This window comes from Neoarius graeffei, chromosome 6, assembly GCF_027579695.1.
Source record: "Neoarius graeffei isolate fNeoGra1 chromosome 6, fNeoGra1.pri, whole genome shotgun sequence".
Lineage (NCBI taxonomy): Eukaryota > Metazoa > Chordata > Actinopteri > Siluriformes > Ariidae > Neoarius > Neoarius graeffei.
Genome location: NC_083574.1, coordinates 8621692 through 8646171, shown reverse-complemented (window position 1 = coordinate 8646171; position 24480 = coordinate 8621692). Strand labels below are relative to the sequence as shown.

Sequence of the window (24480 nt, the reverse complement as noted above, 5' to 3'; positions counted from 1 at the left end):
TTTTATCCCGGGAGCTTAATTTCTAAAAATCCTTAACAGTAAATTTTCTGCACCCATAAATTTAGAATTTTATAACGCCTGCACAGAAAAGGTCATGACTTTTGAAGAATGAAAGTCCTCTAAGGGTTACTCTGAACCAAACAGCCTTAATGGACAAAAAAAAAAGAGAAAGAAATACAAAGCTCGAGGCATGAGGCAGGCTAAGTGCACCATCGCTGCCCTTCACTCTTGTTTCTTTTTTCTGCTCTCTCATCCGTCTCTGTCATACCTTGTCATGCACTCATTTTTCCTTTCATCTCTCTCTCTCTCTCTCTCTCTCTCATAGTCAGAGGTACTGTATGTGTAACCCTGATGTAGTGCAGCAGTTCCACAACCCCGACACCATCTTCATCCTGGCCTTCGCCATCGTCCTCCTCAACACCGACATGTACAGCCCGAACATCAAACCCGAGCGCAAGATGCTCCTTGAGGACTTTATCCGCAACCTCCGAGGTGATTTCACTTTGATTCTCATCACTGCTAAAGAGAGAATCTGTAATATTTAAGTGTCTCTAGGCATCTGATTTCAGAGATGCCAGAAATATAAACAAAAATGTGGTTCATACACTCACTGGGCACTTTATTAGGAACACCCCTACATCCACCTGCTGTTTTCTGCAGTTCTCTAATCAGCCAAAATCATAAAAAGCAGTAAATCATGCAGATACGGTACAAATCAAGAGCTTCAGTTCATGTTCACAGTGTTCACACATCAGGAGGGGAAAAATTGTGATCTCACAGTGAAGTGTGGCTTTCTTTCTTTCTTTCTTTCTTTCTTTCTTTCTTTCTTTCTTTCTTTCTTTCTTTCTTTCTTTCTTTCTTTCTTTCTTTCTTTCACTGTGGCATGGGTGTTGGTTTGAGCCAGCTGAGTATTTTTGGTTTGAGTATTTCAGAAACTGCTGATCTCCTCCTGGGGTTTTCACACACAAACAACAGTCTCTAGATTTTAGACAGAATGGTGCGAAACACAAAAAACACTGAGTTGAGTGAGTGACAGTTCTGTGGGTGGAAACAAACGCCTTGTTGATAAGGCTAGGCTGACACTTGCACGATTCCGTGGCACGCATTGGCACGACTCGAGTCGTGCCAGTGCGCAAACTAGTCGTAAACTGGCGTGAAGTGTGCGTAAACCCGTCGTGACTGCGTGCCATGTCGGGACGAGAATTTTGAAATGTTCAAAATTTTGGTCACGACAAAATTTCGCGACCGGGTCGTGAACTATGCGCAAACTGTTCGTGATCTCGTCGTGAACTCGTCAGGACGATGCGGGAGGATGCGTGCCAGTGCGTGGAAGTGCACGCCATGCCACGACTGTCACGAACTGCCATGAATAGTTCACGAACAGCTCACGTCGAGTTCACGAGTAGTTCACGACATGTTCACGAATTGGTGCGCGTCGCAGCGTGGCCGTGCCTTCCCACTGACACGGTCACGCATTGATGGCACAAGCAGTTCACGACTAGTTTACGCACTTCACGAACAGTTTGCGCATGGCACGAGCAGTTCACGACGAGTTCACGAGCAGTTCACGACTACTGCGCGACAGTGGCGCTCGCGTCGGTGCGGGGGTATATATAGGGCTTCCCGGACACTTCTTGCCATTCGCAATTTTTTTTCTTGCTTTTTTCTTTAATGTCTTTTATTTTCTATTCCTTCATGACTTTTTTTTGGGGGGGGGAGTTTCGTTTCTTTTATTTCAAAAATGGAACAACTGTGGATGCAGCTCATGAAGCTACTACCATTCTTTCTTGCCAAGGGACAGCACCAGCAGGGGACATGGAGTAATGTGACAGGTAGTCTCGCTGATCCTTTGCATCCTTCTGGGTATGATGGCCGGTTAGAGGCAGCAGCCCCTGCAGGTGTCGGTCAGTCCTCCATCCACCAGGGATCAGATCATGTGTGTCCGGATCTTCGCGGTCCACTTCTGAAATTGCGTGTGGGTATCTGATGAGGATGAGGTTGTGCATGACACAGGCGTGCCCAAGTCGGCACGACACCGTCCGAATTGCGCAAACTCGTCGTGCCAATGCGGGAAGTGCGTAAACTATGCGCAAACTATGCGTGAACTCGTCGTGCCAGTTCGTGAATGTGGACGGGCACGCATTCGTGAACTTGTCGTGAACTATGCGTGAACTAGTCGTGAACAGTGCGGGAGCCTCCCAGTTCGTGCCCCAAAATGACACGACTTGCCACGACAAAATCGTGGCCAAAAGTCGTGCAAGTGTCAGCCTAGGGTTAGAGAGGTCAGGGGAAAATGGACAGATTCAAGCTGCCAGGAAGGATATAGTAACTCATAACACTGGGTTCCAGTCCTGCAGCCAAGAACAGGAACCTTAGAATCAACAGCAAGTTCCTATTATAGTGGCTGGTGAGTATGTGATTGCCATGTAATAGATCTTGCCATTTTCATCATTTCATGCGTATGCTATTTGCATAATTTTCTGGCCCTGAAATTATCTCTACCTTTAGACAGAACTGTGCAGCTTAACCCCACCCCTTTTCCTTAAAAGGCAACTGATGATTTAAAATACAGGCGGCATGGTGGTGTAGTGGTTAGTGCTGTCGCCTCACAGCAAGAAGGTCCGGGTTCGAGCCCCGGGGCCGGCGAGGGCCTTTCTGTGCGGAGTTTGCATGTTCTCCCTGTGTCCGCGTGGATTTCCTCCGGGTGCTCCGGTTTCCCCCACAGTCCAAAGACATGCAGGTTAGGTTAACTGGTGACTCTAAATTGACCGTAGGTGTGAATGTGAGTGTGAATGGTTGTCTGTGTCTATGTGTCAGCCCTGCGATGACCTGGTGACTTGTCCAGGGTGTACCCCGCCTTTCGCCCGTAGTCAGCTGGGATAGGCTCCAGCTTGCCTGCGACCCTGTAGAAGGATAAAGCGGCTACAGATAATGAGATGAGATGAGATTTAAAATACAAAAAGGGATTAGTTATGCAAGTTTGTCAAGTGTTTGCATTGCGATTGCAAAGCATTAACATTTCAAACCGCACCTTTAAGGCAGGTATGATGATGATGATGATAAAAAAAAAAGAAAAAGACACTGTGTACAATCCAGGATGTCAGTGCAGCTCTCTTATCTGTGCACCAAATGAAGAGAGAGAGAGAGAGAGAGAAAAAGAGAGAGACAGAGAGTGAGAGAAACAGACAGATAGACAGACATACAGAAGAGAGAGACAGACAGCAAAAGAGAGAGAAAAAGAGAGACAGACAGAGAAAAAGAGAGAGACAGACAGAAAGAGAGAGGCAGAGAGAGACAGACAGGCAAAGAGAGAGACAGACAGCAAAAGAGAGAGAAAGAGACAGACAGAGAGAAAAAGAGAGACAGAAAGACAGAGAGAGACAGAGAAAGAGTGAGACAGACAGACAGACAGACAGAAAAAGAGAGAGACAGACAGAAAGAGAGAGGCAGAGCGAGAGAGAGAGACAGACAGGCAGAGAGAGAGAGAGACAGACAGCAAAAGGGAGAGAAAAAGAGAGACAGACAGAGAGAAAAAGAGAGACAGAAAGACAGAGAGAGAGACAGAGAAAGAGTGAGACAGACAGACAGAAAAAGAGAGAGGCAGAGCAAGAGAGAGAGACAGACAGGCAGAGAGAGAGAGACAGACAAAAAGAAAGACAGAAAAAGAGACAGAGAGAGAGACAGACAGAAAAAGAGAGAGAGACAGCGAGAGAGTGAAAGAGAGAGAGACAGACAGACAGAAAGTGAGAGAGACAGACAGACAGAGAGAGAATGCTATGCAGGATATGACACATTGATTCAAAACTGTTGAATAACAACAGTACAGGTCGGAGCAAAGAAAAAGTGTGTGTGCGTGTTTCAGAATAGACACTATTACCTGTGCGATCGCCTTAAAGATATACGTAAATACATAAAAATCAAACTGACACAAATTCTCCGTGTACCTCACATTCATCAACCAGCCAGACGCGTAATGAAGCTTTTAGCTACCAATTAGCATCCTGCAAGCAGAATTAATCAGAAACCGATTTCCCCGTCTGGTCCTTTTTCCTCAAAACACTACAAGTCTTGACACCAAAAACCTGGAACTGGGCTTTTCCCATGGAAACTAATAGTACAAACAAAGGGGGTGGGGCTAGGAGCTCGTCAATCATGGATTAGTTACAGCATGTGACGTGCTCTTTAACCATATCACCTCTAATGCATTTCAGTTGCTGTGATGTGGGGTTATTGATTACTTCACCAGTGCAGCTGATTTCTGGTAATGGTGCAGAAGAATGTGATCACGTGACCAGCGTGCTCTCTATGTATTCGGACTTCTGGTGTTCAAACAGTGCGGCTGCATTAGATGAACAATTAACAGAATGCTGCTTTCCACATTTTAGCATCGCGATACACCATGTCATGATGCATCAGTCTAAATGTGTTTCTACAGTATTTATATCCACACAGAGTGTGCCATCCTCTCTCGCTCTCTCGCTCTCTCTTTCTCTTTCTCACACACACACACACACACACACAAGAGTGCACACTAATCCCTACTTTACTCTGGTTCTCTCAGGGGTGGACGACGGAGCGGATATTCCGCGGGAGATGGTGTCTGGCATTTATGAGCGCATCCAACAACGCGAGCTCCGCTCCAACGAGGACCACGTGACCTACGTCACCAGGGTGGAGCAGAACATTCAGGGAATGAAGACAGTGAGTCAACCGTCCAATCAGGAACACAATACAGATTCATGTGACCCATAGAAATTGAGCAGCTCTGTTTTAGTTCAGGGGTGGAGCCAATTTCAGGGCCGGAAGAAAAATTAAAACAGAAGCCTTTTTTTTTTTTTTAAATGATCTTTATTGAGGATGCCAACGACATCACAGAAGTGATTTACAGAAAGGTCCTCAGATTTATTGCACAACAGTAGAGCCAGTCAGTTTGTGAAGGTGTCTGAGAAATGATGTGATTATTACATGTTTAGAAATATGTTTAAGCATCACAAATGGCACCTTTAAGTGTTAAATAATAAACAATTTCCAAATCTGTGGGAAGATCGGGTTTCTCAGTGACCTGTAGAGTATATTTATGTATTTGATTTTTTTATGAATGAGAAAGCCAGATGGAATGACAGAAGGAAAGAGATTTGATTAATTGTCATTTTCAGGAAACACAAACGCAGCAGTCTTTCAGCGTGAAGTTATGACTCACGACTGCATCTCAAAACTGAACTCAGTGTATCCGAGTATGGTGCGAGTGATGCAAGCTTTTCATCAAACCCTCCGAGTTTAAACATGTACGTCCTCTGAAGTGGAGATTTGTCCTTCTTTATTTCTCTCTCTCTCAGATCCTGTCTGTGCCTCATCGGAGGCTGGTGTGCTGCAGTCGTCTGTACGAAGTCAGCGACGTGAACAAGCCACAAAAACAAGCAGCCCATCAGAGAGAGGTGTTCCTTTTTAATGACCTCATCGTGGTGGGTAACTCTGGTGTACAAACACATCATGTTTGTCTTACTATCCTTATGAGGACCTTCTACTGAATGCAATGTTACACCGAAATCTAAACCAAATGGAAAGCAGAGTTGGACCAAGTACCCAACTTCATTACTTAAGTCAAAGTACAGATCCCACTGGTCAAATGTTACTCCGATACCAGAAGTAGACAGTAACGAAGTACATTTACTTGAGTACTGTACTTAAGTAGGGGCGGCACGGTGGTGTAGTGGTTAGCGCTGTCGCCTCACAGCAAGAAGGTCCGGGTTCGAGCCCCGGGGCCGGCGAGGGCCTTTGTGTGCGGAGTTTGCATGTTCTCCCCGTGTCCGCGTGGGTTTCCTCCGGGTGCTCCGGTTTCCCCCACAGTCCAAAGACATGCAGGTTAGGTTAACTGGTGACTCTAAATTGACCGTAGGTGTGAGTGTGAATGGTTGTCTGTGTCTATGTGTCAGGCCTGTGACGACCTGGCGACTTGTCCAGGGTGTACCCCGCCTTTCGCCCGTAGTCAGCTGGGATAGGCTCCAGCTTGCCTGCGACCCTGTAGGACAGGATAAAGCGGCTAGAGATAATGAAATGAATGAACTTTCACTTGTGTCGGAGTAACATTTGACCAGCGGGATCTGTACTTTGACTTAAGTAATGAAGTTGGGGACTTCGTCCACCTCTGTCCGATACAAGTGAAAGTTGTCCAGTCAAATTTTTACTTAAGTTAAAGTACTGAAGTACTTAAAAATACTTAAATATTAAAAGTACAACTTCTGTTAAACACATTGTTGTATTATTGTCACAAGACTTACAAAACCTAATGCCTCTGAAGCAACCGACTGGATTATTTTGTGAATTCACAAAATTAACACATGCTGTGCCATCATGGTGGTTTAATGTTAAGCTAGCTAGTCAGTGAAGCTCCACCTGGCATGCTAGCAAACTCTTTTCAAACTCGAAATCATATTGGGTAGCTAACGCTACTAGAAAAGAAAGATTTCTACATTTTGTTTATTTGGCAAGATTAGGTAAGTTAATGTTATTCATGTTAGCGTAACTCCGTTTTTACATGCTAACTAACAGTGTCCAAGTTAACTAGCTATGTGTAAACGTTAGCCGTGGACAAGGCTACGGCAACTTGGCGGGCAAATCCATAGAAAGTCATTTGACTAACCAGACTGCATAGCTATTGCAACGTTATCACTAACTCTAAAAGTTATCACTAACTCTAAAAGCACACACAACTTCACTGCAAGCTTTCTCTTGGAATAAAACGTTTACATACCTCAATATGCTTCCGTAGGTTGGACGGCAAGTTTTTGTAGGCCGTGATGTGGTTCGTTTTAGGCAAACAAAGCAAACATTTAAAATGAAATGACTCTTTAATCCTTGCAGAAAACTGAAACATGGGTTCTAGGTATGGCGACGGGTGTGCGTGCATTCTCCAGAAGAGCCGCCTCCTTCCATTCTGCCATCAACTGATCGTGTTAAATAAAACTGTGGAGAAATCATTGATCTTGATTTTATCCAGCCCATGGACATGACGTGACCCTAGTGATTACTGATCGGCTGTCTCAGTGTCGCCTGTGAAAAAATTAATCGCGTTTTAGAAAAGAAAAAACATCCACTGCTTCATAGTAACAAGTAACGAGGACCTTGATGTAAATGTCGTGGGGTGAAAAGTATGATGTTTGTCTTTCAAATGTAATGAAGATAAAGCCATAAGTTTCCAAAATAAAAAAAAAATACTCACGTCAAGTACAGATACTCAAAAAGTGTACTTAAGTACAGTACTCGCGTAAATGTACTTTGTTACTGTCCACCTCTGATGGAAAGTCTAAGGAATGACCTAAGGCAGGGGTTCTGAACCTTTTCTACTTTGAGGCCCACCTATTCATACTTGTAACGAGTCGGGGCCCATTAAAAAGAGACCCCCAATTATTTTGGCTCAACTATTCTATTAGAAAGTAATAAATGGATGCAACATCACTCCCTGTTATGCTTGGTTCACACATTGGCGTTTCAGCCTTGCATATGTACGGTGTACCAGGATACGTGGCAGTAAGAAAGGAACGTCACAGCATTGCCAGTTTATGTAGCTAATACTCTAACACGATCTCCTTGTACGCCACTTAAAAATCCGTAGCGCATACGTAGCAGCTTTGATACGTCACACATACATCATGTGTACGCCATAAAAACAAAAGCTACGCAACAGTGACAAAGTGGGAACGTTGCTCGAACACCTATTACGCCGTGCGAACGCTTAAGTTGGCATGTGTCTGATGAAGGTGCGTCCGGGGCTGGCTGGGTGGATGCGGCTGATGTCTTCCCTCTTCCCTTGCCCTTCTTGGGTCCTGACTTCTTCGCTGGCATGATGCTTTCTTGACTGTAACAAATGACAACGAATGCTGCGTGGGGCCCCATTTTATACCCGCTTGTGAACGTCGCAGGTACGCAGCAGCAGCTTCATACGTAAGAACGAAATGCCATGCCAACGAAAGCAACAAAACAGTTACGCTGCGGCAACGCATCATACGCCTCAGATTTCTATAGTTTTACAATTTTGTTTTTGTAATTATTTGTATCTGTACATCAGTGGTGGCTGGTAGTCTTTCAAACAGGGGAGGCTGGTCGGTTATGATATTTCCAGATTTTAAAAGAAAAAACATCAATTTTGCCCATACTCTTGCCTCTGATCTGGCTGATTGTTGGAAGCGTCACAAACTGTGAAATAACAGGTTCTTTTGGCCCATTAGCCTACTGTCCAATATACATGATGGTGGTGTTGGGGGGGTATATTTTAACATTTTAAATTTAAAAATTGTGGCATGTTGTTTAAAAATTGATCATTATTGAAAGCAGCTCTTTGTCAGGAACCTCAGCAGTAACAGCAGAGTGTTCTGGAATAGGCACAAGCACTGACCTTGGGGAGCCAAACATAGAGCTGGGTGCCACACATTTCATTCAATGACACTTTCCCTATATTTTACTTATTTTGACTGAGAAATGTTTTATTGACAATTTTGATAACCCTTCACTTTTAATCCAGGTCTGTAGTGTGAAGTGTTCTCGGCTGTGTTTTTGTTTAAAAATGTTTTCCAAATTGTAGCTGTGTTTAATTCATATCCAGAGAAATATATATTCCAATATAATATACTCAGCATAAACATTTTAAATAGATTCTATATTTTTGGTCCATCCATGACATATTACTAAAGTAGCCTATTTACTGTTGTTGATGTGGGTCACTTGCTGTTAGCCAATTCACTTTCTCGTACCAGGAGAGCTGAAAGGAACGAGTATTATTCACTACCTTTTTCACCAAGTCAATTTGAGGCTTTGGTCTACCCTGCTCTTTAATTTTAATTTTTTCCTCGAAAGGAAGACTGGCAAATGGCTTCGCCAAAATTAAATCAGCAATGCTTGGCATCTGTGCGCAGCTTTCTTGCTAGCTGACTAGCCCCCTCAAGTTCAATCACTCAAATAAACGAAATTTCTGGAACTAAGATAGCAAACTTGACAACACTATATTTACACTTTATTTACAATGAAAATATATACAAACTAAAAAAGCTGGTAGAAACCGTATGTAATGAATGAAATCGAAATGTAAGCTGATCTCTTACAATACACCACAGCACTTGCGAATCCGCATGGGACTGAACTGAAATTCACCGCTGCCTGTCTAGAGTTGAAACGAGCTGTCAATCAAAGAAAATATCCGGCCGCTTTCACCAATCACCAGTCTCCTCGCAGAAAGCTTTGCCATGTCCCTCCCATGTGAGGCTGGGAGTCCGGTGGGCGGGCGTTTTCGCAGTATTTGTCCAATAATCGTCTTGCATTTTGAGATTGAAAAGCGCATCGCTCCCAAATGCCATTGAAGTCCACTGAGGCTGCGCTGCATCGCGCTGTCACGAGGGGGAAAAACTCACGCACACATTAAAGTTATAAGGGAATGATTTCGCACTGTAGTGGGTTGAGCACATATATTTCTATGATTCTGGATCTGAAATAGCAATGTTATAAGGCCGACTATAACATAAGCCTAGCGCAAGTCATCCTACACGATGTTCGTCATTTTTAGAGGAGGCTGAGCCTCCCTCGTTGTCTTAGAGCAATCGCCCGTGCTGTACATGCACGAGCCCACCAGCTCTGCTGATCAATTTATCGTCTTTAAATAAAATTATTCATTCATTATGAGTTGGAAAATTATCCATCCATTGAGTTCCTCGACATTTCAAACTACCTGGTGCTGCAGACATTGTTCTACACGGACACACAGACGTGAACCTGGAAGAGCATGGAGGCATACAACTTTTTATATGTGGCTGGGTTATAGATCTGGGGATCGGGACACTACAAGATAAATCCTGTATCGTTTATGCCTGGGTAAAGAGGAATTTCTGGGCTTTTTGCACGTGTCTTTGCAATGGTTGCTAGGATGCTACAAGTTTTAGTATCGGGTGTAAACAAACCACAGCCACTCGATTCTCAATCCTCTCTGCTCTTCTCTTCCAGCAGGCATCACAGGTCCATAGAATTTACCCACAAACGTATTTATTTATTCTGCCCGCTGTGCGCATGCTCTCTCTCTCTCTCTCTCTCTCTCTCTCTCTCTCTCTCTCTGTGTTAAATGTAGAGGAGGGATGTGATAAAAATAAAGGCTTGTTCTCCTTTATTTACCCACAAATGTATTTATTCCACTTGAAAAGTAGACAGCAAACCAGCTACCGGATTTGGAACACTACGACATCCTGAACTATTTACAACCCCGATTCCAAAAAAGTTGGGACAAAGTACAAATTGTAAATAAAAACGGAATGCAATGATGTGGAAGTTTCAAAATTCCATATTTTATTCAGAATAGAACATAGATGACATATCAAATGTTTAAACTGAGAAAATGTATCATTTAAAGAGAAAAATTAGGTGATTTTAAATTTCATGATAACAACACATCTCAAAAAAGTTGGGACAAGGCCATGTTTACCACTGTGAGACATCCCCTTTTCTCTTTACAACAGTCTGTAAACGTCTGGGGACTGAGGAGACAAGTTGCTCAAGTTTAGGGATAGGAATGTTAACCCATTCTTGTCTAATGTAGGATTCTAGTTGCTCAACTGTCTTAGGTCTTTTTTGTCGTATCTTCCGTTTTATGATGCACCAAATGTTTTCTATGGGTGAAAGATCTGGACTGCAGGCTGGCCAGTTCAGTACCCGGACCCTTCTTCTACGCAGCCATGATGCTGTAATTGACGCAGTATGTGGTTTGGCATTGTCACGTTGGAAAATGCAAGGTCTTCCCTGAAAGAGACGTCGTCTGGATGGGAGCATATGTTGCTCTAGAACCTGGATATACCTTTCAGCACTGATGGTGTCTTTCCAGATGTGTAAGCTGCCCATGCCACACGCACTAATGCAACCCCATACCATCAGAGATGCAGGCTTCTGAACTGAGCGCTGATAACAACTTGGGTCGTCCTTCTCCTCTTTAGTCCGAATGACACGGCGTCCCTGATTTCCATAAAGAACTTCAAATTTTGATTCGTCTGACCACAGAACAGTTTTCCACTTTGCCACAGTCCATTTTAAATGAGCCTTGGCCCAGAGAAGACGTCTGCGCTTCTGGATCATGTTTAGATACGGCTTCTTCTTTGAACTATAGAGTTTTAGCTGGCAACGGCGGATGGCACGGTGAATTGTGTTAACAGATAATGTTCTCTGGAAATATTCCTGAGCCCATTTTGTGATTTCCAATACAGAAGCATGCCTGTATGTGATGCAGTGCCGTCTAAGGGCCCGAAGATCACGGGCACCCAGTATGGTTTTCCGGCCTTGACCCTTACGCACAGAGATTCTTCCAAATTCTCTGAATCTTTTGATGATATTATGCACTGTAGATGATGATATGTTCAAACTCTTTGCAATTTTACACTGTCGAACTCCTTTCTGATATTGCTCCACTATTTGTCGGCGCAGAATTAGGGGGATTGGTGATCCTCTTCCTATCTTTGAGAGCCGCTGCCACTCCAAGATGCTCTTTTTATACCCAGTCATGTTAATGACCTATTGCCAATTGACCTAATGAGTTGCAATTTGGTCCTCCAGCTGTTCCTTTTTTGTACCTTTAACTTTTCCAGCCTCTTATTGCCCCTGTCCCAACTTTTTTGAGATGTGTGGCTGTCATGAAATTTCAAATGAGCCAATATTTGGCATGAAATTTCAAAATGTCTCACTTTCGACATTTGATATGTTGTCTATGTTCTATTTTGAATACAATATCAGTTTTTGAGATTTGTAAATTATTGCATTCCGATACATGGATTATTGCTTTGATACAATGATGATCCAACAACCATGTCGCCTTGAACTTGTCGTCATAGTGAGTCTTTTTTTTTCCATCAGAGTTTTCATTGTTCGTGATCACCAGAGTGTGCTTGGTTTTAACATATACTGGCACGATTTGTTGTCACATGTGACCTGATTGCCAGTTGGCTAGAACCATAATGAGAGCCAATGGAATGGTGCGATACAATAGAGCGTTGCAATTTAGATTCAACATCATTATCATGCCATTCCATTGGTTCTCGTTATGGTTCTAGCCAATCGGCAATGAGGTCACATGTTCCAACAAACTGCACCAGTATGTGTAAAACCCAGAAATGCTCTGGTGATCATGAATAATGAAAACACCGATGAAAAAAAGAAGACTCACTATGACAAGAAGTTCAAGGCGATTTGGTCGTTGGATTATTCATGCATCAAAGCACTGAGGCGAGGTGAGCATCTGGTTCGTGGTCACCAGAGTGTGTTTGGTTTTTACACATACTGGTGCAATTTGTTGTAACACGTGACCTCATTGCTGATTGGCTAGAACCATAACGAGAACCAATAGAATGGTGCGATACAATTTAGATTCAACATCATTATCGCACCATTCCATTGGCTCAGCTTCACTTAAAGCGAGACGTCCTTTCGATTTCATAAAATCGGTGAAATTTAGTTCCCTCTGAAATGTGCTCATTGTGATATATGTTTATTTCTGTAATATCTGACAAAATATCAGGCCATTCTGTGGCTGGGAAGTTATTTAATTTGAGGGGATTAAAGCAAATAATGTGCATGAAATCGCTCGCTTCCTGCAGTCAAGCAGACAGAGGAAGTCCGTGTGTGTGTGTGTGCGCATGCGCAGGTTTACCTCCTTCTTCTTCTTTTGGGTTTTACGGCAGCTGGCATCCACAGTGTTGCGTTACTGCCATCTACAGGTTTACCTTTGAGCGTGCACTGACAGTTCCATCATTCTGTCGCTAAACGAACAGCTGATCACACTGAGGCGCTCACTGAGCGCCGATATTTATTGGTTTGGTTCTGTGTTTCCTTTCCTTCGTATATAACATAACGTCTTTTCTTCTTGCTTTCCATTACTGTAGTCGATCTTTGACGTTTCATTCGCTTCCTCCATTTTTCTCTCCTGTTTCAAATTTGTATCCCACAATGCCTTGCACCAATGGGGAAAGCCCACCACGTCATGCATGATGTAGTATCTTGAATTGGGTCATGGTGAAGCAGGAAAAAATAATGGAGAATTTAGGGCCATGTGGCCTTAAATTCATTAATTGTTCTGTTTTTTAAAAAATGAATAAAATTGGAAGTCTGTGATTCGAATTCAGTAGCTTTCAGTCCACTAAACAAAAATCGGGAAAGTTCTTTTTATGACCTACACTTGAAAAATCTGAAAGGCAGTCTAGCTTTAATATGACTATTTGACGCTATATACTTGTATCCCATGCGCCAAAAACAGCTGAAGTGAGATCAGAAGAGCGACTCCAACAGTGTTTACTGATTATTTTGTAATGCGGTAGTTTTTAGAACTGAAATCGGTAGGCGGTATTCATCTGTCAAAAGTGGTAGACTACCGCGTGAATCGGTCGACTTGGTAAGTATGTTCTAACACACAGTACATACATTATGTGTGTTACAGTAGATACCAGGTCCATTTACACCCTGAGCCGTAAACACACAGTTGCATGGATTAAGAGTGTGTCATGTGTGTTGGTAGATACTGAAGCTGTGTCCGAAGAAGAAGAGTACAGCGACATATGTATTCTGTAAAGCCATGGGTCTGCTGGGGATGCAGTTCCACACGTTTGAAAATGAGCGTAAGCATGTGTTACCTACACACCCACACACCTGATATACGACCATACACAGATTTATAGCACTATGCTCACCGGCCACTTTAATAGGAACTTGTTCTTGGCTGCAGGAGTGGAACCCAATGTAGTCTTCTGTTTTCTGTTGCATGTTGAGATGCTTTTCTGCTCACCACGGTTGTAAAGAGTGATTATATGAGTTACTATATGAGTTCCTTCCTGGCAACTCAAACTCAATCTGGCCATTTCCCTCTGACCTCTCTTATCAACAAGGCGTTTGTTTCCACCCACAGAACTGTCGCTCAGTCAAGTCAGTGCTTGTTTTTTGTTTTTCGCACCATTCTGTCTGGGTAAACTCTAGATACTGTTGTGTGTGAAAACCCCAGGAGGAGATCAGCAGTTTCTGAAATACTGAAACCAAAAATACTCATCTGGCTCAAACCAACACCCATGCCGCAGTGAAAGAAAGAAAGAAAGAAAGAAAGAAAGAAAGAAAGAAAGTCACACTTCACTGTGAGATCACAATTTTCCCCCTTCTGATGTTTGAACATTGTGAACACTCTTGATTTGTATCTGCATGATTTGATGCTTTTATGATTTTGGCTGATTAGAGAACTGCAGAAAACAGCAGGTGGATGTAGGGGTGTTGCTAATAAAGTGGCCAGTGAGTATATGTTTAGCATGTACTGGCATTTGGATCTCGCTTGCTTTCCACATATATTCTTGGGAGACCAAGAATAACTCTCAAACTGATGCTCCCACCACCGTGCTTCACTGTGGGGATCATTTCTGTTTATTCATGCTAGTGTGCTTTCTCTCCCAGATTACCCTCATGGTATCACCATCTTGTCTCCGTTCTCGTCGGAGAAGAAGCAGGTGGTGAGTTTCTGCTCGCAGAATTCTGAGGAGCTGCTGAAGTTTGTCGAGGATCTGCGCGAGAGCATCGCCGAGGTGGCTGAAATGGAACAGATCCGTATTGAATGTAATGTCAGTTCCGGGACGTGTTTCTTAAAGCGTGCGCTCGCAGAAAAGATACTGTCATGATTAACGTGTGTGTGTGTGTATTTTTATTGTGTGTGGATGGTATATTTCAGGGGAATTAGAGAGGCAGCAGGCAGCCAGAACAGCTGCTCAGAACAATGGCAGCCAGCTGGAGATGCACTCAAGACCAATATCTCCTGCAGGTATCTACACACACACACACACACACACACATATGAAGAACCTGCACACTGACTATACGGATACCGAAGACCTGATCTTACATTTGCATGTCATTTGCAGGAGACCATGATTTTTATGACAAGACAGGAAGCAGTGCAGTTGAGGTTTGTATCCCCTGAATGCAAAACGTGTCCGTCTGTGTCTTTGCTATTAGCATGTGATCCTATAGACATTATTTATAAAGTATAAGCTCCTATTGACCCACTTTACCCCCAGATCATCACCCCCCGCCCCCCCTTTTAATTTTTGACCTCGAACCCCACTGTGTCCTTCACTGTATTTTATAATTATCGAGACACCAGGCCCTCGGTGTCCTGTCCCCAGCCAAACACCCACATCCCTACCAGGTACCAGTGCAAGCGCTCCCACACTATAGCCCACTCCTAATACCCCACGCTGCTCTAACCCCGTTCCTCGAACCCCTCCTGCAGGATCAGATATGTACATTCGATTGGCTGTGCTTCCTGCTCGTGCTTTTTCATGCTACATTTAACCCTCATGTTCTGTACCTAGAAACGGGATGTTCCAATATCCCGGGCTTTTTGATTTTATAGATATAGAGATATAACGTATAGTCGTTTGCAAATCGCTGTGGTATAAGAGGAGTAAAATTCTGCTGTTATGGAAAAATAATCAACTTTAGGGTGGTAACAGTAGCTCTGATTCATTAGATCACACAACTGTTGATTATTTTCCTATAACAGCGCACCATGTCATGCTGTATTCCTTACTTCTTATATTCGTATCTTATCTTGGAGATTCTACCTGCTACCAGTGAACTCTCAGAGCCTGGGCTGGAATTATAGTGAAGACATTTCATTAACGAGTAGAACCCTTAATGAAGCAAAGCCTTAACTATTGAGGAACCGTTGAAGATTTTGTAACCTTTAAACACGTCTTTTTTCTTATTTCTCATTGTCCTCTTTCTTTCTGTTATTGTCACATTCTCTGTCAGCCTTTTCCTCAGCTTTCTCATCTTTCTTTCTTTGTCTCTCATTATTCTCTTTGCTTCTCTCCTTTTCCATATTTCGTTTTCTCACCTTTGCCCATCCCGTCATACATTTATTTTATTTTATTTTATTTCTTTTTCTCTATTTGCTTCTTTCTTTTTTGTCCATTTTCTTTTTTCTTTTTTTTTTGCAATTTCTTTTTCTTTCTTTCTTTCTTTCTTTCTTTCTTTCTTTCTTTCTTTCTTTCTTTCTTTCTTTCTTTCTATTCTCCTTTTCTATATTTTTCTCACTTTTGTCCATCCCTCCATCCATCTTTTCTTTCTTTCTTTTATTCTCATTTTCTATATTTTTTCTCACCTTTGTCCATCTGTCCATCCATTTTCTTTCTTTCTTTCTTTCTTTCTTTCTTTCTTTCTTTCTTTCTTTCTTTCTCTCTCATTATTCTCTTTGCTTATCTCCTTTTCCATATTTTCTCACCCTTGCCCATCCCATCATCCATTTTCTTTCTTTCTTTCTTTCTTTCTTTCTTTCTTTCTTTCTTTCTTTCTTTGCTTCTCTCTCTTTTGTCCATTTTCTTTTTTTTGCAATTTCTTTCTTTCTTTCACGTTCCCTTTTTGCTTCTCTCTTTTAGCTATTACTGTTGTTTCTTTAACATTTATTCTTTCTTTCTTTCTTTCTTTCTTTCTTTCTATTTGTCAATTTTCTGTTTTATTCATTATTTTATTGCAAGTTCTTTCTTTCTTTCTTTCTTTCTTTCTTTCTTTCTTTCTTTTTATTCTCCTTTTTCTATATTTTTCTCACCTTTGTCATCCCTCCATCCATTTTCTTTCTTTCTTTCTTTCTTTCTTTCTTTCTTTGCTTCTCTCTCTTTTGTCCATTTTCTTTTTTTGCAATTTCTTTCTTTCTTTCACGTTCCCTTTTTGCTTCTCTCTTTTAGCTATTACTGTTGTTTCTTTAACATTTATTCTTTCTTTCTTTCTTTCTTTCTTTCTTTCTTTCTTTCTTTCCATTTGTCAATTTTCTGTTTTATTCATTATTTTATTGCAAGTTCTTTCTTTCTTTCTTTCTTTCTTTCTTTCTTTCTTTCTTTCTTTCTTTCTTTTTATTCTCCTTTTTCTATATTTTTCTCACCTTTGTCATCCCTCCATCCATTTTCTTTCTTTCTTTCTTTCTTTCTTTCTTTCTTTCTTTCTTTCTTTCTTTCTTTCTCATCATTCTCTTTGCTTCTCTCCTTTTCCATATTTCTTTTTCTCACCTTTGTCCATCCCATCATCCATTTCTTTTCTTTTCTTTTTTCTTTCTCTCCCTTTTGTCCATTTTCTTTCTTTCTTTCTTTCTTTCTTTCTTTCTTTCTTTCTTTCTTTCTTTCTTTCTTTCTTTCTTTCTGCTATTCCTGTTTTTTTTTGGCTACTTAATGTTTCTCTATTTCTCTTCCTTTTGCTTCCTCCTGTTTTTTTCTTTGTCCTTCATTCTTTCATCACTTTAGACACCCATTTAAAGAACCATTGAGGAACCGTTGAGGTTTTTGTAAGAGAACGTGAAGGAGTTTAGTTTAGTTACCTAACTAGACTTTTCCCTGACAGGACACCTGCACACTCTGGCAAATTAATTCAAAACCAGATAAACCTCGATGAGTGCGTAGTTTGATAAAGCCGTGCACTGTATGTGGACATGATCATTTTGTGATTAGTAAACATGAAGCTCTGGATTAGCCCCACCCACTTTACATCAACATGAGAAGTACAATGTTCAAATATCACCAATTATTTATACTTTATACTTTCATATGTTGTGCCGTTTAGAAAGCAGTCGTGTATTTTAGTTCCTTAGGGGTTAAAATGAGCTGAACATTTTGTCCTGAACAGAACATGAGGGTTAAACCGGTCATTTTCAGAGCCTAAATGTTGTAACAGCTTGGTTACAGTGGGCTAAGTCAGAGGTGCCGATAATTCAGGAGAGGTATGATAGCTGCAGGACGTCCCAGCACACTGAACGTCATGTCGGAGTGTATGTGTGCTCCCGCATGCTCCATGGCACGGCCTTATCGTCTCGTCCGCACCGGAGGGCCGCGCGAGCACCGCAGGCCAGGCTGATAACGCTTCCTCCTGCTTCTGGCTGTTCCTAAACTAGGTGTCAATTCACAACAGGCTCCGAACGTACCAGGTCAACACTCCATCGGCTCCGCCCACTTCTCAGCCTCAACTGGCCATCATGCCTAGCCCGGCTTCCAGCTCCACCCCCAGCTCCGCCCTCAACATCTCCCCTGACACGCTCATCCAGTGCCAGCAGATCGTCAAGGTGATCGTCATGGACTCGGCAGGCCGCGGGCACGTCGAAGCGTTCCTGAGTCAAAACCCCGGACAACGTCTAATCCAGTCGGCTGTCTCCACTCCGACCCGCTCAAGAGAGGACGGAGCAAAGCAGCCGCCCCTGCCACCTCCACCGCCTCCTTATCACCACAAACACCAGTTCTGCCCTCCAACTCCGCCCCCTCCACAACACCTGCTCAGTCAGCGCAGGTATTCAAGTGGGACACGCAGTCTAGTCTGAGCGCGCACACACACACACACACACACACACACACACATTCAAGTGTATCAGTTCCCATTGTACCTTTTCTATTCAAAACCATATGACCGCACACAGTAATATATTCTTTTCTCTCTGACAAAACACACAAACACACTCCTCCCACACACACCTTTTATACTCTAACACCTGCTCAGTCCTGTATAAATAACCATGTCTCACAATCAGGGCCTCGTGTCCTCTAAATGAGTATTTTAGATACAGAGTAGTTAGTTTTGTCAGATGTTCTTTTCCCTGTAATTTTATCTCTTTCAAGGTTTATAGAGCAATTTCCACAGAGCTGCAATGTTAGCATCAGATTTTCTTACAAACTTTAATGTACCATGTGATGACATTAGCAGTGTTGGTGTTAGTCACAGGGTTCAGAACTGTAAAACCTGACTTAGATTAGTTACACAAGGGTGAACATGTGCTCACCATCTGGAGTGTTTTATTAAACAGGGTGTCTACAGGCTCTTAAATTACATTTTACGAATGAACGTCGCTGCTAAGCAATACTTCGTTCATATTGATAATCCATTTTGGACTTCCGTTCATGCTGAAAAAAAAAACATTTTAAAACCTACGCTGAATAAAGCACTGAACAAAACTAAAAGTAATACTGAATTTAATATCATTGTTGTTGTTGATCTCGGTCTTGTTATATCTTTTTTTTTTTTAACAATAGAACAGAGCTATGTGCAAACACTTCTTCCTGCTCAGTGCCATTACTATCACTCTGAAAGGCTGAATCACAACCCCAATTTCAAAAAAGTTGGGATGCTGTGTAAACTGTAAATAAAAACAGAATGTGATAATTTGCAAATCATCGAAACCCTATCTATATTTCATTGAAAATAGTACAAAGACAACATATCAAATGATGAAACTGAGAAATTGTATTGTTTTTTTGAAAAATTTATGCTCGTTTTGAATTTATCAGCAACACGTTTCAAAAAAATTGCATCACCTCTACTTTTAACAATACTCCGTAAACATTTGGGAACTGAGGAGACCAATTGCTGTAGTTTTGAAAGAGAAATCTTGTCCCATTCTTGATTGATATACGGTACAATCAGTTTCAGTTGCTCAGTAGTTCGAGGTCTCCTTTGTCGTATTTTGTGCTTCATAATGCAGCAAATGTTTTAAATAGAAGACAGGTCTGGACTGCAGGCAGGCCAGTTTAGCACCAGGACTCTTTTACTACAGAGCCATGCAGTTTTAATGTGTAGAAAGTGGTTTGGCATTGTCTTGCTGAAAGAAGGAAGGCCTTCCCTGGAAAAGATTTTGTCTGGATGGCAGCATATTGCTCTGAAACATGTACCGTATATATCATTCAGCATTAATGATGCCTTCCCAGATGTACAAGCTACCCATGTCATGTGCACTAATGCACCCTCATACCATCACAGATGCTGGCTTTTGAACTGTGCACTGATAACAAGCCGGATGGTCCCTCTCCTCTTTAGCCTGGAGGACGTGGTGTCCATGATTTCTAAAAAGAATTTCTACTTTTGATTCGTCAGACCTTGGGACAATTTTCCATTTCACTTCAGTCCATCGTAAAAGAGCTCGGGCCCAGAGAAGGTGGCGGTGTTTCTGGATATTGTTTATATCTGGTTTTAACTTGCATTTGTGGATGCAGTAATGAACTGTTTTCACAGACGATGGTTTTCTGAAGTGTTCCTGAGCCCATACAGTGATTTCCACTACAGACACATGTCTGCTTTTAATGCAGTGTCACCTGAGGACCTGAAGATCACAGGCATCCAATGTCAGTTTTCAGCCTTGTCTCTTGCCAACAGAGATTTCTTCAGATTCTCTGAATCTTTTAATGATATTATGGACCATAGGTGATGTGATCCCTACATTTTTTGCAATTTTACACTGTTTGCCCACGCCATAGACCACGGAACACATTTGAACAAGGGGGGGCCACAATCGCAAGAAGGTATCACCGAAATGTTAGGTTGGACATGATGCATATAGGCTACCTTATACACGGACACGCACGTAATGCTATCAGTCATGACAGCCAGCACAGAACCACGCAGATTAAAATGCACAAGAAAAGCACCTCGGTGGTAACTCAGCTTAGACCACGTACCTTGTACCAGTACTAAAGCACTATAGAGAGAAACACTGAACACAGAGAAGTGCACTTGGCGGTGCTCGGTCAGAGGAAAGTATGGGAATATGCCTGCAGTTTTGTCAGAGCTGCGTGTGTGTCCGTGCGCGCGAGTGCGCGTCTGTGTGTGTGTGCGTGTGTGTGTGTGCATTTCCACAATATGCCAGCACATAACTGCGTAGAAACTGTGCTGTGTACATTTTGCAACATTTCACGCACGACATATACACGTTGCTCAGCGTCAAAAAATATCGGTTGAGGAAATGTTTAAGCAAATGTTTGATTAAATTACAGCATGGGTTGGGTTTAAGTTCGATTTTGTCGAAATGTTTTGAGTTGAAAAACACTCACAGGCCAACATTTTATTTATTTTTTTAATAATTTTCAAAAAGTTACCCGGGCCACGGCCCCCCTGGCCCAGGAGGTTCCGCAGTCTATGGCCCACACAGTCTTTCACAGAGCGGTGAACCCCTCCCCATCTTTACTTCTGAGAGACTCAGCCTCTCTGGAATGTTCTTTTTATACCCAATCATGTTACTGACCTGTTGCCAATTACCCAAGTTAGGGTGTTTTGTTTTTTAGCATTATACAACTTTTTCAGTCTTTTGTTGCCCCTGTCCCAACTTTTCTGAAATGTTTTGCTTACATCAAATTCAAAATGAGCATATATTTTTCATCTCATTATCTCTAGCCGCTTTATCCTGTTCTACAGGGTTGCAGGCAAGCTGGAGCCTATCCCAGCTGACTACGGGCGAAAGGCGGGGTACACCCTGGACAAGTCGCCAGGTCATCACAGGGCTGACACATAGACACAGACAACCATTCACACTCACATTCACACCTACGGTCAATTTAGAGTTACCAGTTAACCTAACCTGCATGTCTTTGGACTGTGGGGGAAACCGGAGCACCCAGAGGAAACTCATGGGGAGAACATACAAACTCCACACAGAAAGAAAGGCCCTCGCCGGCCACGGGGCTCGAACCCGGACCTTCTTGCTGTGAGGCGACAGCGTTAACCACTACACCACCATGCCGCCTCGTCTTTGTACTATTTTCAATGAAATATCGGGTTTCCGTGATTTGCAAATCTTCACATTCTGTTTTTATTTATGTTTTATACAGTGTGTCTGTGAAGATTCTCAGTCATCCAGGTCATAGTAAACTGTGGTGGTAAAAGAGAGCAACTGGACTTGCTTGAAGATTCTTAAATTCTTAAGATACTTCATCTTAACAACAAAGGACACTCATTTCAGGATTGCAACGTACGCATTTTAGCCAGAGAGGATCGTTGGTATGAGCGAGGAGTTAAAGAAGCCCTTTTTGTCAACCTGGAATGGCCATCACTGAACAGAGGTGGGGGTTTAAGGTGGTGTTTACATTAGACCGTATCCGTCTCGTTTTCATCGCGGATGCACTGTCCGTGCACATTAAAACGACGGGAAACAACTCCACAGGCGGAACAACTTGAATCCGCCAGGGCCCACGTATTCAACCCAGTTCATATCTGATCCGGTGCTGTGTAAACATTGAGGAACGAGGATACGCTGTGCTGAGCTCTAGCTGACGTCGTCATTGGACAACGTCACTGTGACATCCACCTTCCTGATTCGCTGGCGTTGGTCATGCCACGTTGGTCATGTGACGTGACTGCTGAAAAACGGCGTAGACTACAGGAAACGACACACAGCGGCTCAGTCCCGAATCACTGCTCGTGCGCTTCACTCGCGCGCTCTGTGAGCTGCGCAGGGCCGGAGGGCGCACCCTCCAGAGGGCACTCGCTGTTCAGGGCGGAGTGATTTGGAGCGCAGGAGGAAGCGCTGAGTCGCACTGAGGTTTATTTACACATTTCAACTTATTTACCTCCTTCAAGCGCTTAAACTCAGTGAGAACATGAACATCACAGCCAGGTGTGTTTATCTGCTGGAGAAGGTGTTCGCTTGCCATCCTTCCACTTGCAAGTGGTGAGTGACTTGCGCATGCCCGATATGCACTGGGATCATGTGACGTGCCGTCTAATTAGTCATGTGATTAGCGTATCCGTGTATTGGCGTTGCTGTGTGTACGTGAATCGTGTATTGGCGTTGCTGTGTGCACGCGAATCGTTTTAAAAACGTTAATCTGATGATCCGCTGATACGGTCTAATGTAAACACCACCTAAGACACCATTTATCAGCCACCTACAATGCAGTCCTTGGCACACTTCCCAGACAACTGAATGCACACCAAAACCCAGCTGTTTTCAGTGACTCACAGGAGGACAGAGAGAATCAACAACCCATTGATCACCCCAACGACTCTCTAGGCCGTTCACACCCAGCCCCCAGTGACCCACACCAACAGGATGCCTCAACGACACCTTAGGATTGCTTTTCATCCATGAGAGGATAAATACCCGATACTCCCTATTAGTCAGACAGAACTGAAGAAGCCTTTCGGATGAGAGGTGAAACGTCTTCAAGAATCTTCAAGCAAGTCCAGTTGCTCTCTTTTACCACCACAGTTTATACAGTGTGCCAACTTTTTGAAATTAGGGTTGTAATAAAATTCATAAAATAATGCCTTTGTCAATTCACTGCACTCTCCTGTAAAGAAAATGTGGTCACGGTTTGAAGGATAAGCTGACCAAACACTCATCTTCTACGATAATTTAAGCTGATGCTAATTTAGTGATTTTAATGACTTTAATTAATAACTACTGTTTTTTCAATAAAAAAAAATCACTCCTTGCAGAGTCTCAGCAGAGTCTCAGATGAGGTTGATGTCTTCTCTGATGTCCTCTGTGTGGGGAAAAATTGTTGATGACATGATTACTTAATTAATAGTGTCATATTTATACTTAATTGGCCTTATATGGCATTCCATAGTTAAGTACATCTCATCTCATCTCATTATCTCTAGCCGCTTTATCCTTCTACAGGGTTGCAGGCGAGCTGGAGCCTATCCCAGCTGACTACGGGCGAAAGGCGGGGTACACCCTGGACAAGTCGCCAGGTCATCACAGGGCTGACACATAGACACAGACAGCCATTCACACTCACATTCACACCTACGCTCAATTTAGAGTCACCAGTTAACCTAACCTGCATGTCTTTGGACTATGGGGGAAACCGGAGCACCCGGAGGAAACCCACACGGACACGGGGAGAACATGCAAACTCCGCACAGAAAGGCCCTCGCCGGCCACGGGGCTCGAACCCGGACCTTCTTGCTGTGAGGCGACAGCGCTAACCACTACACCGCCGTGCCGCCTAGTTAAGTATATTTACAACCAAAAACATACTTACATACTGACATACAAGTCATATTTCCAAATATTAAAATGTCATTAATTTCAGACAGTAGTACTGGACTTAAGAAAAATGTGCTTAAATTTGTGCATAACAGACACGCCCCTGTTTTAGGTAAACCCCGCCCCTCCTACATAACTCTTGCTGAACTTCTAAATAGCATGTACGATGTACTATCATGGCGGCACGGTGGTGTAGTGGTTAGCACTGTTGCCTCACAGCAAGAAGGTCCGGGTTCGAGCCCCGTGGCCGGCGAGGGCCTTTCTGTGCGGAGTTTGCATGTTCTCCCCGTGTCCGCGTGGGTTTCCTCCAGGTGCTCCGGTTTCCCCCAAAGACATGCAGGTTAGGTTAACTGGTGACTCTAAATTGACCGTAGGTGTGAATGTGAGTGTGAATAGTTGTCTGTGTCTATGTGTCAGCCCTGTGATGACCTGGCGACTTGTCCAGGGTGTACCCCGCCTTTCACCCGTAGTCAGCTGGAATAGGCTCCAGCTTGCCTGCGACCCTGTAGAAGGATAAAGCGGCTACAGATAATGAGATGAGATGTACTATCAACCTGCAGACACCCTGATTAAGGCACATTTCTATGGACTTATGCATAGATCTAACTACCTGCTGTGTTTCATTACAGAGCTTTAGATCAATTCACGAGACACTGAATGTTTGGAGATGGTTTTCCCCTTTTCTAGGAGGAACA

The 24480-nt window shown here is 43.0% G+C and overlaps 1 protein-coding gene across 1 annotated transcript in view; it reads left to right on the top strand.

The window, feature by feature from the left end:
- Nucleotides 1–18346, top strand: part of iqsec3b (IQ motif and Sec7 domain ArfGEF 3b) — a 127155-nt gene extending 108809 nt beyond the window's left edge. Inside the window, exons 8-15 of the mRNA XM_060923264.1 lie at nt 326–492; nt 4562–4701; nt 5337–5462; nt 13529–13628; nt 14446–14604; nt 14717–14806; nt 14907–14950; nt 17927–18346. Of these exons, the coding sequence (XP_060779247.1) occupies nt 326–492; nt 4562–4701; nt 5337–5462; nt 13529–13628; nt 14446–14604; nt 14717–14806; nt 14907–14950; nt 17927–18346 (1246 nt within the window). The remainder of the gene's footprint in view (nt 1–325; nt 493–4561; nt 4702–5336; nt 5463–13528; nt 13629–14445; nt 14605–14716; nt 14807–14906; nt 14951–17926) is intronic.
- Nucleotides 18347–24480: the final 6134 nt, after the last annotated feature.